This window comes from Melozone crissalis, unplaced genomic scaffold (assembly GCF_028551555.1).
Source record: "Melozone crissalis strain CALT ecotype California unplaced genomic scaffold, PUWL_Pcris_2 ptg000062l_1, whole genome shotgun sequence".
In the NCBI taxonomy this organism is placed as follows: domain Eukaryota; kingdom Metazoa; phylum Chordata; class Aves; order Passeriformes; family Passerellidae; genus Melozone; species Melozone crissalis.
In genome coordinates, this window is record NW_026535840.1 from 1,681,395 (window position 1) to 1,700,157 (window position 18,763).

Below are 18,763 nucleotides of genomic sequence, written 5' to 3' on the forward strand. Positions count from 1 at the left end.
TGAAATTTCTGACATTTATTGATGATGAGAGGATATCCTGCAAGAAGACACCAAGTTCAAATTTTCACACAGCAGTAGATCACACACTGATGCTGAACACCATGATTGAAAGAGTGTACAGCTAAGTGGTTAAAACAAACTTATGGCCTCTGAGCTTTGAAGAGTCCAGTTCTCTGAGTGCTTCACATTACTGGTCACAGGAGAAGGAAAAGCATCGAGGAGCTGCAGCAGTGTAAACATGAAATGCCACAGTTGTTATTAAAATAGTATTTTATTTTATGAATAAAAACTAAACAGAATTAGGGCACGGTTCTATTTTCTCTTTTTCCTTGTTTCCTTTGAACTATGCTGATCATCTCTCTTTGAGCCAAAGCCATGTCTACCATTCCTGTGCTGATCCTGCCACTCACTCTCCAGCTGTCTCAGCATTTCCTGGGTCAGAAGTCCCTCCCTCAGCAGTCTGTTGGCAAGGGATCCCCGGCCGTGGCTTTTCAGCTCCTCCTGCCTGCCCCCCAGCCGGGAGGGTCTCGCGCTCTTGGCTCTCCTCAGCCCTGCAGCCTCCACTGCGATGGACAGAGCCTCTGTGGAGGCTGCACCCTGGCGCTCCGACACCGCCCTGGGGTCCCTCTGAGTCCCTGAGAGAGGAAAATCTTCTGCCACCACCTCAGCTGTGCCAGGGGCAGCTACAGACTGGGAGGCTCGGATCAGCTTTGTGATGTTGCAGACACCAATCTGGATAATGTCATCCAGTTTCTTCTGGATGTCCCTCACGAGGGCGGCGTCAGGGAACATGTCCATGAAGCGGTAACTGAAGGGAGGCAAGAGGACACACAGTTAAACCTTCTCACTGGGACAAAAGTGGGTTATGTACTAAGTAAAATGAATATTCATTGCATGTTGCATGGGAATACATATTTTATTTTGCATTTCAGCTGCTCCAGTCCTTGTTTCTACCCTTCTCCTTCTGTCAGTCACACACTGCTCCCTGCAGAACTCACTCCCTCAACACTGATTTGTCTAGATCCTCTAAAAGGCCAAAGGAGCCCATCCTGCTCCATGTACATATGGGCCTCTCTGACCGTGTTCACAGGGGCCTTAGGATGAAGGATGAGATGAGGATCTGACTCCATGTTTCAGAAGGCTTGATTTATTATTTTATGATACATATTATATTAAAACTATACTAAAAGAATAGAAGAAAGGATTTCATCAGAAGGCTGGCTAAGAATAGAATAGGAAGGAATGATAACAAAGGTTTGTGGCTCAGCTCTCTGTCTGAGCCAGCTGACTGTGATTGGCCATTAATTACAGACATCCACCATGGGCCACTCACAGACGCACCTGTTGCATTCCACAGCAGCAGATAACCATTGTTTACATTTTGTTCCTGAGGCCTCTCAGCGTCTCAGGAGGAAAAATCCTAAGGAAAGGGTTTTCCATAAAAGATGTCTGTGACAGGCTTCAAGACACTGCACTTCTAGGACCGCAAGTCATAAATAACAGGAAAAAATAACCAATCTTCAAGCACAAAGACAATACCTTAACCACAGATAGAGGTCAAAAACATCATGCACAGCTTCGAGGTGTACCAGCTCCTTGATGTTCTTTGGAGCAGCCAAGGGCCACTTGGTGTGGCGGCAGAGCCAGTCGAACGTCAGCGGCTCGTTCCTGCTGAACTGCCGTGCAAACTGAAAAACAAACACAAGAGATCCCCAAAGAGTTCAATCCCCCAGAGTCTGTATGCACAGAATACTCCATAAAACACCTGCTTTGCTTTACACAACCCAAATGCCACACATTCTTTTACTTAATTACTCAACACAGGAGTCAGCTCTCCTTTCCAGGGCCTCATTAACACAATTTGTCCATGGGCTGTGCACAGAGTTAAGCAACAAAAGCGCAGAGCTATCCAGAAAAGTGTAACACTGAAGGCATTTGACTGCATCTAGCAAAGCAGATGGACTTTGTGTCTTTTTTAATCCTCCTCACCCTATTTGGTTAATTATCTTGTTTCAGGGTTGCCAGAGTTTGGAATATTAAATGTATTCCCTGGTTTAGGAAACACGCTACCCACAAACCAAACAGATTAATCTGCCCTAGAAATCCACGCTTCTGAAATCCAGGCATCTCAGCTCTTCAACTAACAGAAAAACAAGTCAAGTAAGATTTAAATCTAAAATTTTCAAGAGTACTCATGACTTGGAATAAGTGCTTCCTATCTGGCTGATACTAAATTGGGTTTTCTTGGCCAAGGAACGGGGCTTAAATTCACACAAGCATTCATAACAGCCTACCTCCCTCTAACACTGCATTATGCCCCTCTGCACCTTCACTGCTTGGAATCCAAAAGCTCAGCATTTTCCCAAGGAAGCACTTTTTTCAACTCTTTAATCAATCACTCATTTTTAAAAGATTTTTAGCCATTTTTGAAAAGCAGGGTTCTAATATTTGTCACATGAGAGCACCACATCAGTTTCATTTATACTATTTTAAAAGTTTAATGCAGTCTTTGAAAAGGGAGCAATGGCAATACTGTCTAACAAACAGTCCCAAGTGACATTACTATTAAACCTGAAAAACTGAAAAATCAGCTGAACTAAAAATTCCACAAAATAATCACTCCTGAGGCACAGCAAAACCAATTCATCCAGGCCCGAAAAGTAGAGTCATATAATTCTGAGAGCCACTTACAGCTCTGTGTTTTCTGAAGTTTAAATTCTGTGTAACTGTATAACAGCATCAGCAATCACCCTTAATCCCACATTCTTCACTTCTGTTGGCAAGCCAACAGCTCACAGGAGCAGTAACTTGGTTTTCAATGACTGCTTTTAGGACCGTGCTGGTGGCAAAGCTTAACAATGCACCAGTGACCAGGGAACACCACTCTCATCCCTCCCAGTTCACAGCTGACAGACAAGGACAAGCAGTAGGATTTTCAGAATCAAACAGCAGAGAAGCTATCCCAACTTGAATTTCCATCATGAGAACCAGTTTTCAGAGGTTAAAAGCTTTGGTCAATAAAAACAGTGAAGAATTCAATACATGTCCAGCTATTTTATATCCCTTATGCTACCTGTGAGCACTTTAAGAATGCTCTCAGATGATCTGATAGCAAAGCCCACAACAAATACAGCAGCTAGATACAGTCCCAGTGCACCAAATGCCTCTTGGTACAATATAAACACCACATGTTTTGAGGGGAAAAAGTAGCTGACCTTCAGCAAAGTGGTGCACACAAAAGGCTCTTTCCTGTTCAAGGGTGCAGTGCAGAAGACGTATCGTGATCTCAGATTGAGTGGAATGTGCTGAATCATATCTGCCAGAAATTTAAAGTCATCAATATTGCAGACAAAGTACATCCCATCGACCTGGGAGAGGCTCACAAAGATATCCTGGGAAAATAAAACCAAATGGAAGAATGTTAGTACAGGAGAGGCTTCTTCAACTTTGTCTTACCAAAGCAAAAAGTTATTTAGAGTTTGAAAGACTAGTTATACTGAAAGAACAATTAAAAACCCTCAAATCTGACAACAGTAATAAAAAAGTGGGCAGGGGAGCTCCTCCTGCTCTTTTAGCAGAATTTGCATTACGTTCTCCAATACAGGATCAGAGAAGACACAACACACTACACTTTATTTAACACTTTCAATCAGTCTCCTAAAAAACAAAGTTTTGGAAGGGTACATTTTAGTCAGAACACCATCAGAGGAACCAGTCACCACTATGTTTAGAAATTTCTCCAGGTTTGTCACTTAGCATGACCCAAAAAGCTAACTTTCCAGCATGCAACGCAATAATTGAGGTATTTTTAGCTCAATGCCAGGATCAGATCTATTTTAGGAAGAAAGAAAACACAAGCTAAATACAGTATTGCAATAGAGGAGTTCAAAGAAAATATGAGACACACACAAGGTCTGGAGAAATGGAAGATGCAGTGCCTCCTGCAGGGGAAATTTTATGGGCCCCCAAAATTATTTCTGTAATGCAAATCTTTGAAAGATGTTTTTAAAAACATCTTTAAAGAAACTATGAGCTTTTTAATTAAATATGTGACTGAATATCTGAGAGATCAAAAACAACACAAGGTTTTTGTCTTAACACTGCTATGCTAGCCCAGAAATTGCTAATTTAAAAATTTTAAAGATGTGCTGTTACACTACCAGGCTAAGTCTTCCAGGAGGTCTCCAGGTATAATCTTTTATTTCAAGGTTAGAAATCTGCATTTTGCTACATAACAGCAGATCAGCAGCAACAATAATGCACATTTAAAACCATGAAAGCTGCCAAGGATTTCTCAGTTTACTAAAAGCTGTGATAATGTTTTTTTAATACAGTATTAGAATCTTAATTTCTACTTTATAATGTTTAGATACATCCAAAAGAACTAGTATCTATCTAAAGATGAGATCAAATGGATCCCACAAAATCAGTTTTCTAAAAGTTACACAGTTTTACCACAAGATCCACAGAAACAGGAAAAACAATCAGGTAGATATCAGATATATGGAAATATGACATAACCAGATTTCTAGGAATTTTCAAATAATTTATCTAATTTTAGATCTCTAATATCTTCAGCCTTAGACCTAAATATCTACACTTAAAATTCAGAAGAGCTGGAATGAAAAAGCTGCTGCACAGTTTTAAACACATGTAAAAATGACTGACATGTTTCAAAACTTCCAAGTCTAGCACAGAAAAGTTGAACATCCTAAACTTGTCTGCAATCACTTGTGTGGCAAAGAGAAGAATCCAATTGATAAAAAAATACACACAAGGCTGTCTGTCAGGCCTCCCAAGGGCAGGTCTGTACAAAGCAACGACTATCAGTGATACTCCATTTTTAAAGAAGAAGCTAATATTTTTATCATCCTTACAATTAAGTTGGATAGAGTGGCATCAGGAAGATGATAAGCAAACATTTCTATCTGCTCAGGAGTAGGATGTAGTCCAGCTGCCTAAATGGAAAATAAAGAAAAAAATTTCCATTAATTCTCAACATTGTTTTAAAGTTAATCCACCAGAAACAACATATTGAAAGACAAAATGCAAGAAACCGAAGCACCCTGCAGACTCCAGTTTATTAAGCACACTTAGCTGAAACTTAAGAGCTTTTGTGCTTGAGCTTTTAATTCTTAAAAGAGCAGATTTCATATAAAAATAGCATAGAAAGTCTCTATTGTAAATGCAGGTCCACTGATGAGGGGAGAAAATGATGCATCTGACTCCATGTTCTCAAGAGGCTAATTACTTTATTATACTATATTATAACAAGATAATAGTATAATAATATATTATATATACTATTATATAGTATTATTACGCTATATTATAATAATTTAATAGTATAATACTATATTATATATAGTATTATATAGTATTATTATATACTATATATAATAAAATATACTATACTACACTATACTTTAGTATAGTATAGTATTAAAGAATACTATACTATTCTAAAGAATACAGAAAGGACACTTACAGAAGGCTAAAAGCTAATAATGAAAACTCGTGACTCTTTCCAGAGTCTGACACATCTTGGCCTTGATTGGCCAAAGAGTGAAAACAGCTCACACTGAAATCCAATGGAACAATCACCTGTGGGTAAACAATCTCCAAACACATTCCACATGAGCACAACACAGGAGAAGCAAATGAGATAAGAATTGTTTTCCTTTTCTATTTTCAGCTTGCCAGGAGAAAAACCCTGGGTGAAGGAATCACGTTCAGAGAACGTGAATGCCACAAGTCTCCAAACGGGACGGGTATCCAAAGTCACTGCGGCACAACTCATTTTTAGGGGTCGCAAACAGAAGGAACAATAATACAGGACCAGAATACCATAATCCAGCCCCAGAGCACAGGCTGGCTCTCACCTGGACAGGGGGCACAGGCTCTCTGAGGATGTCCCTGAGCTGGGCGAGGTCGTCGCGGTGCATGGTGGTGACCTCGCCCCGGCTGAAGGAGGAGCCGAAGCGCCCGGCCCTGCCCGCGATCTGCAGCGCCTGCGAGGTGGTGATGGTGTCTATTTCCTTCTCCCCCTTCTCATTCACTGTCGGCTTCACTATGGAGTTAAAAATTATTCTTCTTATGCACCTGAAACAGTTCAACAAAAACAAAGAGGAATCCTTTTTTGCTAATTACTTCCAATATGAAGAATTAAAGCTTTTTGCTTTTTTATAAGTTTTTTTCTCCTCTATAAAGTAGTGTATCACAGATACTACTTATGGACACAGCATATTCTAAAGGGCACTGGCTAGTGGCAGGAGAATAATCATCCCTGCACACATCAATCATGTCCTAATTGCCTCCCAATCCATTCACCAGCACCTGCCTCAGCAGTTTGTAGGGATGTGACTGCATGTCCCTCACCAATGGAATACATCTGGCACTGGGCTGAGCTTGCTCTGTATTTCAGAAATGCAAGAGAATGATAACTCTGACAACCCAGCCCATTTGACTCCAGTTCATCCAGTAGGCCCTGTCTTCCATGGCCAACCATCACACTGAATTAGGCCCAGGGAGCCATTTAGTTCTTGGAATCACTTTTAAAACTAAAGCTTAGTTCTGTCTAACCAAATTGATCACTACTTCAAAACTGAAATGTATGTACTGTGTTACCTAGACACAGCAGATATTTAGATGAGTTAATCAGACTGAGGAGACAAAAAGCAAAGCAATTAATGTGGCCATCACACCTGAAGGAAAATAAAAGTACCATAACCTGCTGCAAGTACTTACAAATTGAGTCCCATTCCAATTGCATCTGTAGCAACTAAAATTTTGCAAGGATCATCAGGATCATTGAATTTCTTTGCCTGTTCAAGCTTTGTTCCTAAAACAGAATGACAGAACACTTCACATTGCAAACTCCATACAAAATTTAGACAACATATCACTAAGTCCAATGTCATTATAATAGGCTGAGGAAGAAAATAAATAAATTGGTATTTGATTGGTATTTGGCCAGATGGGAGGAGGAGGCAGGAGGGATTTAAACCATTCCCAGAGCTGTGGATAGACCTCATTTAATTATATCTATCTGAAGATCAAAATTAAGTACATAATAAAGGTCTAATCCCAAGATTAAAACACCAGCCAATGAAAGCTGATTACTTTCTCTAGCTATATAAAGAAGCCAAAGCAGGAAACCAGCAGTGCTTTATTCTGCCATAAAGCAAGCAGTACTGGGGCGTTTCTCCTGAGGAAGGCACAGGAAGCAGAACACTCCCTGAGCAATAAAAGCACAGGGCTTTACCTGGGGGCAGGCTGCCGTAGATGACAGCACATTCCAATCCCCTGGCCTCAATCTGGCGGCTGACAGAGTAAATGTCATTCTTGCTGAAGCACACAATGCAGTCCCCAGCACGGAGGTTATCCAAGGACTCCAAGGCATAATCCAGCACAGTCAGGGGAGTCAGCCGCTCGTAGTTCCTGACCTACAATTCAAGTTGTCAAAAAGGGTACTTTTTAAACTCAAATTCCATCATATAGAGCCTGACCAGCAATGCATCCTGTAAAGTCAGCAAACTCAAGAGCACTGTACCCCCTGGAAGATCAGAGCTGGAAAAGCCCATAAACAACACACTGCAACAGTACCAGCTGCAGCATACCCTAAAGGGAACTCAGCAAACCACTTTTCTTCCTACAGAAAAACAGTACCACTATTTAAAAAGGGAAGGAAAGAACTTTGCAACATCTTTGCTTTACAGAAACTGAAAAACAATTTAACAAGACTGTGGCCATGATATTTTCTGAAAAATCCTTTCCTTAGGATTTTTCCTCCTGAGAAGCTGAGAAGCCTCAGGAACAAAATGTAAGCATTATCTGCTGCTGTGGAATGCAACAGGTGCATCTGGGATTGGTCTCGTGTGGTTGTTTCTAATTAATGGCCAATCACAGTCAGCTGGCTTGGACTCTCTGTCTGAGACCAAAGCTTTTGTTATCATTCCCTTCCTATTCTATTCTTAGCCAGCCTTCTGATGAAATCCTTTCTTCTATTCTTTTAGTATAGTTTAATATAATATATATCATAAAATAATAAATCAGCCTTCTGAAACATGGAGTCAACATTCTCATCTCTTCCCTCATCCTGGGACCCCTGTGAACACGGTCACACAAGACTTCCTGCAGGACAACTTTGAGCAGTGACATCCCCAAAAGGACCCTACACTACATTTTTTCCTGTTTTACAGCAAAGAGAACCTGACATTGTGTTTGCAGCTTCTCAGAATTACTTACTTCAACTTCCTCCCCTGTAGTGTACATGAGCTCTGTCACCAAGTCAATAGCAGCAGGTTCTCCACAAACGTGGATTTCTTCTGCACAGAGGCCTGAACAAAGCCCAGTGAAATAAAAAGCAAAATGTTACTTGTTTATATACAACAGTAGCTTTAGCTGCCTTTTAAGGTACCAAAAAGTCATATTTTAGTTGCTAAACACGATGAACACTGAATTTCACCTCCTTCAATGAGCCAAACCTGCACCCATAGCCTCTCCCACAATACACTATTTCCCTAGAGCTGCTCTTGATCTCTTACCAGCAGGTGATTGACAATTCATCAGTGTGATAATCAGAGCAGCCAATACCTCTCTGCACCCTCTCAGCCAAAACAAGAGGTACCCTCAGCCACTGAACAAATGGAGCAAAGCTTTGAGTATGTTTCACTTACTACTCATCTTTTACTAACTCCCAAACCATAGCAGAACTGAGGGGTTTTGTTTTCTGCATGAATTCACCTCTAATTCAGTCAGAACACAAAAGGGAAAAACAGGAAGTAAAGGAAGTGTGACAAATCTGCTGAACTTAGAATCAAAAGCAATGAAAGAAAGGGTCAAGAGGGAATCAGATTCCAAACCTCTGTTCCAAATACGAGGAAAACTGTTTCCAAAATTCCTTTAGAAATATTCTAAAGTTAGCAAAATAAGCATTCTTGTAAGAACATAACAGATTGATGCAGCTCTATAAATGAGCCATTTGAAATTAACACTATAAAGTATTTAAAGTTACCATTATTTAGCACAATCTCTACAAAGGTACTATCTCAAAAACTGGTGTTGTTTTAATTGAACAGAAAAGCGTATTTCTTGGAAATAGTCAATGTAAAGACACAATGTAGTAAAGACTCCCTATTATCCAGGGAAGGAAAAATAAAAGAGGCATGTGAACAAAATTTTAAAGACCCCTTTTTTAAGCAAAACACAACAGGTAGCTTCTTATCATGCAGACAAACCCTTTGAGGCAGAGTATCTCTAACTTGCTGTGGGAAGACATTAAAAACAAATACTTTTATTTTGCATCACATAACCACTACTGACTCTACCAAGTGCTAAGCTTGTATTTCATGTGCCATTAAGCTAATTCACTGCCAACACCACCAAGCTCACCTAGAAGGGCTCTTGTCCAAGCCCAGCCTCTGGCAGGATCTCTGATCATCTGAATTTCATCAATCACAGCAACTTCATCTTAAAACAAAAAAAAAAGAAAAATATGATGCACCAAGGAAGAGAATCTAGAACAGCAGTACAAGACATGAAGGAATTGAAGGAATTTTAAAGGTTTCCTAAAAAAGGTTGCTCAAACAAAGCTAATCCTCTATCACCAAAAAGCTATTCTGAGATGATCCATGTTTCTTGAACTGCTCTATCATAGTTCAGGAATTGTTGAAATAAGAGTGAAAGAGAAGAGGTCAGCTACTTTGGAGTCCAAAGAATAACAAACACACAAGGATACCACAGATAGGACAGAAACAACTCTCTGTACTTACAAGGTGTGTTAGTGCCGCACATTTCAATGGTACAGGCGACATGAGGGGCCTGTCTGGAGTCCTCATTGGCAAAGAGACGCTCTTCTCCTGTCACCAGGTCACAGGGCACCTTCTGAGGGCATTCACAAATCTCAGGGTAAGTTTCTTGCACATGAAAGAATCCCCTTTCCAAGAGGACAAAAACAGTTTCTTACAGTAGTTTCAGGACAGTGTAAAAGAAGTTATCCAGGAAATTACTGCTCAGCCTTGAGAGACTTGTGCCTTGTATTTAAGTCCTGTCAGAGTGGAGGTTTAATGAAGACGTGGTGTCTGTAATTAGATACCTTCCCCTACACCTGCAGGAGGTCACACCTTCCCATGAGTATTTCAGAGCTGTGACATCTGCCACCAAAGAACTGTTAGAAGAGCACAAGGGGCTCATAAAGCAAGGCCCAGCAATGCAGGAGCCTCACAAGCTCCAACTCCTTTGGCAATTGCCCTGCTGCCTCATGCTCACACAGCAAGAGCTCATGAGGACCAGCTGTGAGAGACAGCTGAGGCCACCACCCTGCCAGCCCTACCCTCCTTGGTGCTGATGCCTGCTCCATCCATACCTACAGCCATACAGAGCCCTGCTGGAAGCCCTGTTCAAGCCCCAAGGGCCCAAAGATGATCCATGATCCAGGAACCAGCCAGTGACAAGTTCTCACACACATAAACACATGGGAGAACAAGGAACATCACTGACTGCATCCACAGTCACTCTGTGAACACATGTGCTACATTACAGCTGTCTCCTAGGACTGAACAATCTTTCTGATGTGTTGCTAGGAGTTACAAATTCTACATCAAAAAAAGAGAAATCACAACATCAGTACTGTACACACACACTGTTCTGAGTTAACATGTGATATGTGGTTGTAGTGCTTCAGAACTGGTCTGGTTCTCTGCAGCTGGAAACACACTGGTGAAGAACCTCCAAAAACATGCCAAATGAAACACTATTGAGAATTTCCTCTAGTACAGCTCTGCCCTTCAACACATCTGAATCTGCAGAATTTTTCAAGGATGGTGAAGTGAAATATATTTATACATTGAAGCAGAAGGTTGAGGGGAGTTAGGCAAGAGTATTTTTTTGGGTACAAGCTATAATAAAGGTCATGGGCAAAGGAAGACTGAAAAAGCTGATAGTGGCACCTGGCTAACCCAGGGAGCAACAAATCCCAGAGGAACAGAGGCAGGTACAGGGATGATGGCACAGCACAGGCTCTGGGGACAGCACTGTTCCATTCTGCAGCTAAAGCAGAAATGCACAACTGATCTCATGAGCTGACAGCACTGCAAGCAAAGGGCTCCAGGAGCACCTGGGGCCACCACAGAACTTCACAGACATGCATTCACGAGACTGTTCCAGCACTAAGGGTGTTGGTAAGTAACATGACATACTGACAGCATCATTACTCTTTTGGAAGATCTCATGAGCCAGAAGTTTTAGTGGACCACAGTATATTCCAGATTTGGCTGACAAAAATCTCTGGATAGCGTGGTAAGTTTTTCCACTGTTTGTAGGACCAGCATGGAATATTATCTTTCTCTGAATAGCTCTGGCATCTGGATACCTAAAGCAAAGACAAAAAAGTAGATTTCAGTATATTCACTTTGCTCAGCCTATTTGCCTACAGAACTTCTAAGTAAAAATGAGAAAAAAAGTGATCTGTTGAACATTATCTGGATACTGACTCAGGAGAAACTGGAAATTATATCAAGCATTTATTCATTAATAATTTTAATGTGTGTTGAAAGCAATAATATCAAGTTCTTAGAGACAGTATAAAGAGGTTATTATGTCTTACATATTGATCTTCTGAGTCATACAATGCTTTCAAAGATTCAGAGTGAAATTCACACATTGTGTTCAAAATAATTCTTATTATTCCTGCAATTCTCTCTCCTTGAGCTTATCAATATTTTAATGTTTTGATGTGCTACCTCCCAAACACATTGCCAGAAAACATCTTTCTGGAAAAGCAACTCAGTGACTTTCACAGCTGATATTATCTTATTTTCTTTTTAATTCATTGTAACCAGAGGTCTTGACACAAATTATTGCAAAAACAGAGAAAAGCACTGAAAATGCTGAAGCCCACAGACTCTGGAATTCCATGGCAGTAGGAAAAGGAACCAGGGCAGCCCCTGGAGCACACTGACCAGTTTGGGGGCAGCCTCAGGTCGCTGATCTTGCGCAGATCATCCATGCAGTCCAGCATGGGGAAGATCTGCTTGGCGTGCCTCAGGAAAAACGGGAACAGATCATCCACGTGACCTGGAGGAATAAACCCTTTTCAGAAAGTTTCTGTGCCTGTCTGAGTGTCTACCTTCATTAAAAACTTTGAAAAGTATTTTCTACCATTTCCACCCCACACTTATGTAATCCTTTCAATTCTGGCTCTCTATGAAATTCAATAATTACCTCAGTGGCAGAAAGGGAAACTAACACAAGTACCTGGACTCATTAGGCAATGGAATACAAGCACAATAATATGAAAAAGTGCATCTCATTTCAGTATATCCACTCTGCTCAGCCTATTTGCATACAGAAGTTCTAAGTAAAAATGAGAAACTGTGGAAAAGCTGGATGAGAAATAGTTTTTCTGTCATAAGAAGACTTTAGCCCCTTCTTCCTAAATGGGGAAGGGGAAGGGGAAGGAGAAGGAGAATCTTTAAAAGGCTTTTATGAATAAACAGAGAAAAACAGATTTGCAGCTTCTCCAAGCTACCAAGACTTAGAATGCTGGTTCCAAATTCTAAAATCAACTCAGAAGAGAAATCCAGGTTCATTCTTCTGAATGTCTGCACAGCAGACATGTGGGCCTTAAAGGTCCCATTTCAGGTCACACTCCTACTGTCCAGCTCTCTTAGAATTTCAAAGAACTGCCTTGATCTAAACCACTGTTATTATCAAACATACACACACAAAAAGAAAAAGCAGTGGTTTGGGGTTTCTTGGAGTGTTTTCGTTTTGTTGGGGGGGGATGTTTGATTTTGGGGGAGGTTAAATTGAGAATTATTATTCAATTAATAAAAAATTACTGTGGAAATTTTTTAAAACTGTGGAATATTAAATTATCAGCTTTGGACAAGCAAAACTCAAATTTAAAAATTTCAGTACTTCTGTATATGAGTTATAAGGCATAACGGTCATCTATAACCAGATAAGGAGTGGAAATGAGAAAACCCTGTGCAGTATTTTATGCACAAAAAATATAATGAGACGATTTCCTAAGATGGCCAACATTTAAAATCTACACATTTACATTTTAAGACAAAACTCACAGCCACTGCAATCTTCAAAATCCCATCATTAAATCCCACTGTGCAAATCCCACAAGCTTTCTGTGTGGGTTCTGCTGCTCCCATCATTAAATCCCACTGTGCAAATCCCACAAGCTTTCTGTGTGGGTTCTGCTGCTCCCATCATTAAATCCCACTGTGCAAATCCCACAAGCTTTCTGTGTGGATTCTGCTGCTCCCAGCTGGCATCACCTCCCAGGTAAGAGCTGTTAATGCCAACACAGGATGCACGGAGCAGGCAAGGACACCTCTGAGAGTGCCACAGGGGACAGAGCACTGTCACAAAGCTGTCCCCAGAGCCACCAGCCGGGACAGAGCTCTGCAGGTGCCCCCTAGTGACTGCTGGATTGCAAAGAGAGGAATAAACAGAGCAGCACTTTTCATTTCAGCCCTGAACAGATGCTGTGCAAGCACAGGGTGCTTCTTGCTAACACATCTTGCGTTCCCACTTCACAAGATTTAACAACTGAATATTCCCTTGGATGGGCACAGATGTTTCTGATAGGGAAGCAGGGATTTTTTTATCTCTCTGACAGCAGTGAATTAATTCTCAATCATATTGAATAATAATTCTCAGTAGGAGGTCCACATGTACACAGGGCAAAACCAAGTAAAAATGCACATTTTACTTTACAAGCATTCCAGATACTTGCCTGCACCACAGCATATATCATTGAGAATAATATGCAAATCAGCACTCACAGAACTGGATTCCATGATATACTTCCTAAAGCTTATAAATGCCTGGTGAAAGAGGCGAGCTGGGGAAAAAAAAAAAGGAAAAGAAAAAGAACAAAATTAATGTGGCCAGGATCAGAAAACTCTATTTGTAAACACTCCATAAAACACTGAAGCAGTTCATTAAAAACTTGTGGCTTAATATAAACTATTGAAAGTAAATATAAATATTATTTGAACTAAGTGGCAGAGACAATGTAAAGAAGCAGTGTTGTGATAAAAAGATCACATCTAATGCCATATTTGAAGCAAAACGGATTTCACATTAAAGTAATATAAACTTAAATTATTTTCTTACCATCTAGTCCATTTTCAGCTCCTAATTTTTGAATTTCTTTTCTTTTGTAGAATTTATTTAAGTTTTTTAGGACTTCACCTGTAGAAAAAGAATAACTTTTTTTAGAGTTTCCACAAAATTTAATCACATTCTCCTGGCCCAAAGATCCTGGTTTATACTCTGGAGAGAGGCAATCTTTCCATGCTGAACAGACACAAATGAACACCCCCTAAATCAAATAAAGTCATGGAGTGAGATTGGGGTTATTGTGGAGGACAACTTTCAAATACAGCAGAGTAAGAACTGCCACTAAGGTGGTGCCAGCCATCCCCCTGGTGCTTGATAGGAAACCATAAAGATGGGAATGTGCAGCTAACAACTCATGGAACTAACTAATTAATGTTTTGGGGTGGGTTTTTGTTTGCTTTTCATCAGCACCTATCAGAAGGTTTTAATATGAAAAGCAAATCTGCTTGAGCTACTTGGTGACAGCTTTAATCAACATCCTGAGGGATGTTCTTCTGTTCCACCCTGCTTCCAAGACAGACTCCTCAGAAGGATCAGGTCATCCAGAAACAGTATTCTCTCTTGTCTCAGGTTAAATAAATGGAAGGAAGGAAAAAAGAAAAAAACCACAGTTCCTTCAGATGTATCACAAATTACTCAGCTTTCTTTGAATAAAATCTATTAAACTTTTTAATAAACTCTTTCCCTCTCCTAAAAGGCAAGTTTAGTGTTGCAACAAAATTCTACTTACTCAAGCACACGCTGATTTTAGCTCACTAAATGTTAGTTAAATGACAGTACAAAAAGATGCGCCCCCTTTCCATCTACAGCAGATCACAAATTCACAAAAAATCCAGCAAATTTCATGAACACCTATTCATGAGCAGCCATTATTCTCAAAACTCAAGTGTGTGACTGCTGCATTATAAAATGCTGGGAGTGACAAATGTAGCACAAGTCACTGGACACAACACTGGCAGGCTCTGCTTTCTGTAACATGGAAAGCTCCCAGGAAATCAACCTTCAATTATGGGAAGATTGTCTCTAAAAGCTGTGACAGAGACAGCCCCCTTGGCACAAGGAAAATCAGCAGCTGAGGAGAATATGGCAGATTTAAACGCACATCCCATAGCACCACAGGAGCGTTTGAAGGGATTAACTCGTGTCTGAAATGCTCCCAAAGGCAGCAAAGAAGCACGGGCCCCAGCAGGATTACACTGCCTGGGAAGCCTCCACACCCACGTTCGAGGGCCCTGACACCCAAGGCAGACTGGCAAACAGTGCAGGACAGCAAGCCCAGGGCCCGGTGCTCCGCAGAGCCTCCCCAAGCAGCTCCAGCACCGACACATCCTCAGCCCCCGTGCTGGTCTGCAGCTCAGCTCACAGCCCACTGGCCTCGCTACAACACTGAAAGGTCAGTGCCAAACACGCTCCTGTCCCAGGCCTGTGACATTGGGGCCGTGTGCCCAAGGTCAGGAGCCTTCCCCAGCACAAACACTGTCCAACAATGAGGAAAATCTAACAAAAACTGGCACTGCAGCCATGTGAGCTCATCCAACTGCACACAGCACTCGGAGCATGTGTCCTGTCTCACCACCACCCTTTCACCATCCACTCCTGCTTTGAGAGCTCCCTGTGTTTACCTCTCATTCTAGAGCTGGTTCAGCTCTTACTCAATTACTTTGGCTTCTCAGCAGCATTTTTAAGGTTCCCTGTAAAAAGACAGCCCAACTGCAGTGAAGTTCAGAAATCACTCAGTCTCCAATGCATCATCAGATTAATTTAGATGTTTCAACCCTGTTTGCAGGAGACTTTGGAGTCATTTCCCTGCATCTCTGATGCCAACACCCCAGTGCAGTCAGGCTGTCTGTAACCACTGGGGCAGTGAGGTGCTTTATTTCACAATTCCGTCCCAAATATTGGACTCCCATTGTCCACTCCAAGCAACCCGTGCGCGTACCAAGCCCCGACACTCAGTGACAACCGATGCAGAAGATACACACACCAAAACTGAAAGCATCCATCAGAAATTGAAAGCACTCAATTTCCAGGTCTGTAATGAAGTTTTTACAAAACTGGCTTTACCAAAGTAAGCTCCTAAAAAGACCTTTAGTCTTCCCGGCAGTGTTTGACCACTGTGAAAACAATAATCACTCTCACTCGAGCAAGTAACAAGCTAACAGGATGATTCACACTGCAAGTATGCTCACTAACAAAGTTTCTGCACCAGCTGCAACCAGAAAGCTCAAAAATACACATCTTTATTGAATCTAGTCAGTACTGAGCAGCAGAATCTGACAAACTATCTGCAATTAAAATTTAAAAAAAATAGATGCATAATACTGTGTGTGGTCAGAACCTGAAGGGGGAAGCAGAGGAAGACTTTTTATTTCATTTTTTAAAAATGGCTACATGTTTAAGAAGGTCTTGTCCTGTCTTCTCTAACATTATTTGGTTTCAAAATACCAATACTTTTAAAATACATTATTGTTTTTTCAAAATATTGTTGACAGCAGTAAAGAGAGCCAGATGAGCAGCACACAGGTTACACTGGCTGCTATTCCTCACCAGTCCCACAGGGAAGAACATCAGGCTGTCTGAAATAGTTTATTTCCACATCATTTCAGCCAGTCTGTTCTCAACAACTTAGCAAAGACCTAACAGAATCTGTACTTATCTTCCCAGAGCATTTTAGTTGTAGTTGTGAAGAAATCCAGCATAACTGTTCCTCTAATAAATGAGACAACAGGTAATGTGCAAGTAAGGAGACATCACTCACCTTTATTGGCACTGAGGAATGCACTACTCATACCAAAGACAAGTTTGACAATGCAGATTTTCACATTACAGCTGTTCAGAATCCTTCATCCTGACTGGGATTTTTTAGCTTTCAAGGCCAGATATTCCTCTTTCCACAGTCCTGAACTATTAAGATAGTTTGCCCATGCTCCTATACTCTGGAGTAAAGATAAATAATGCGTCCTCACCACACTTAATTACGAGAAGATGTGAAAGATTTCCATTTGCACCATTAACGCTTTCAGACCAGCAAACACCAAAAGAATCAAGACCTTGGCTCTTATTTACCAAACCTTCAAAGATCGTGGAGCCATAAGACCACAGAACTGCCTGGACTGGAAGGGACCTTACAGACCGTGTCACTGCAGTCCCCTGCCATGGGCAGGGACACTTCCACTATCCCAGGCTGCTCCAAACCCCATCCCACCTGGCTTTGGACACTGCCAGGGATGGGGCAGCCACAGCTTCTCTGGGCACCCTGCCCCAGGGCCTCACCTCCCTCACAGGGAAGAATTTTTTCCTAATACCCGATCTCCACTTACCCTCTGTCCAATTGAAGCCATTCCCCCTTGTCCTGTCACTTCACCCACTTCTGATCCAAGCACACCCACACACACACAATCTCTTCGGTCTGCAACAGCAATATTTGAGGAAACCGTGTCTCTGAAGTCCAGACACAGCTCTGGTTCTGGAATGCAGTCTGGCTGCGGGGCACGCCCCAAGCCAAGCACCTTTATCCCGACCGGCCAAACCAGGGGATGGAGGAAGGGCCAGCGGAGGTTCCTGCACACAGGTGACACCTACAGGCCCTGGGCAATCACAGAACCCCCTGAGCTGGAAGGATCACCCTGCTCAGCACAGCTCCAGAACCCCACCGCATGCAGGTGCCATCTCACCCAACAGCCTTCATCCCACCTCACCCTCACGGGCACAACCAGCGACAGGTCACACAAGCTGCAGGGAAGGAGCCCTGCTCTTAGGGCAGAGGGTGTTTCTGAGCCCAGGAAAGGACCTCAGAGCAGCAGATCACACAATCAGCTAAGCCACAAAGACCTCTTTGATCATCGAGTCCAACCTATGGCCAAACACCACTTGTGCACGCCACAGGCAGTCTGTCCCTCAACACCTCCAGAGATGGTGATTCCAGCCCCTTCCAATGTTTATTCACTTTTCCAGTGAAGAAATCCCTGTCCAACCTAAGCCTCCCCTGGCACAGCTTGAGGCTGTTCCCTAGGAGCAGAGCCCAATTCCCATGTGGCTGCAGCCTCCTGGCTGGCAGGGAGCAGTAGAAGGAAGGCGAGGTGTTTCCTGAGCCTCCTCTCCTCCTGCAGGGAGCAGTAGAAGGAAGGCGAGGTGTTCCCTGAGCCTCCTCTCCTCCTGGCCGAGCCCCAGCCGCTCCTCACCCGATCTGTGCCCAGCCCGTTCCCCGGACTGGCTCGAGCTCCCGAACGCCCTTCCCGAGCCGAGCGGCGCAGAGCGCTCGAGGCGCGGCCTCAGCAGCCTCCGGCGCCGGCGGGCAGAGGGCGGCCGAGGCCTCACGGTCGGAGCCCCGGGCCCCCCGCCCCGTCCCCTCACGGTGCCGCCCGCACTCACCTTTGTCGAGGGGCCGCGTGAGCTCGGCGCCCACGTCTTCTTCGGCCGCGCCGCCGAGGCCGGGTTTCAGCGGCACGGGCACGAAGAGCGAGGTGTCGGGGGCGCGGGAGGCGCCGCCGTCCCCGTTCGCTGAGGAGGAGGCTGAGGAGGCTGAGGCGGCGGCGGGGCGCGCGCGGGGAGCGGAGCCGCCGCCATGGCGGAGCGCGAGCGCGGCGCGCGCCGGGAGCCGCCGCAGCAGCGGCCACGC

The 18,763-nt window shown here is 42.9% G+C and overlaps 1 protein-coding gene across 3 annotated transcripts; it reads right to left on the minus strand.

Moving 5' to 3' along the window:
• On the minus strand, positions 1-18,717 carry SUPV3L1 (Suv3 like RNA helicase). Of its 3 annotated transcripts, XM_054288430.1 has the most exons (15): positions 18,517-18,717; positions 14,140-14,217; positions 13,757-13,864; positions 11,961-12,075; positions 11,203-11,371; positions 9,774-9,885; positions 9,394-9,471; positions 8,248-8,339; positions 7,265-7,445; positions 6,748-6,841; positions 5,883-6,102; positions 4,878-4,958; positions 3,216-3,392; positions 1,540-1,688; positions 1-808 (listed from the first exon to the last, which is right to left on the minus strand). In XM_054288430.1, exons 3-15 carry the CDS (start codon positions 13,818-13,820, stop codon positions 313-315), a joined length of 2,028 nt encoding a protein of 675 aa, XP_054144405.1. In that variant the 5' UTR covers positions 13,821-13,864; positions 14,140-14,217; positions 18,517-18,717; the 3' UTR covers positions 1-312. The 3 variants fall into 3 exon arrangements, with proteins under 3 accessions (XP_054144405.1, XP_054144407.1, XP_054144408.1); XM_054288432.1 differs by lacking the exons at positions 14,140-14,217; positions 18,517-18,717 and having other exon boundaries at positions 13,806-13,850; XM_054288433.1 differs by lacking the exons at positions 11,961-12,075; positions 13,757-13,864; positions 14,140-14,217; positions 18,517-18,717 and having other exon boundaries at positions 11,199-11,266.
• Between the last annotated feature and the right edge of the window lie 46 nt (positions 18,718-18,763).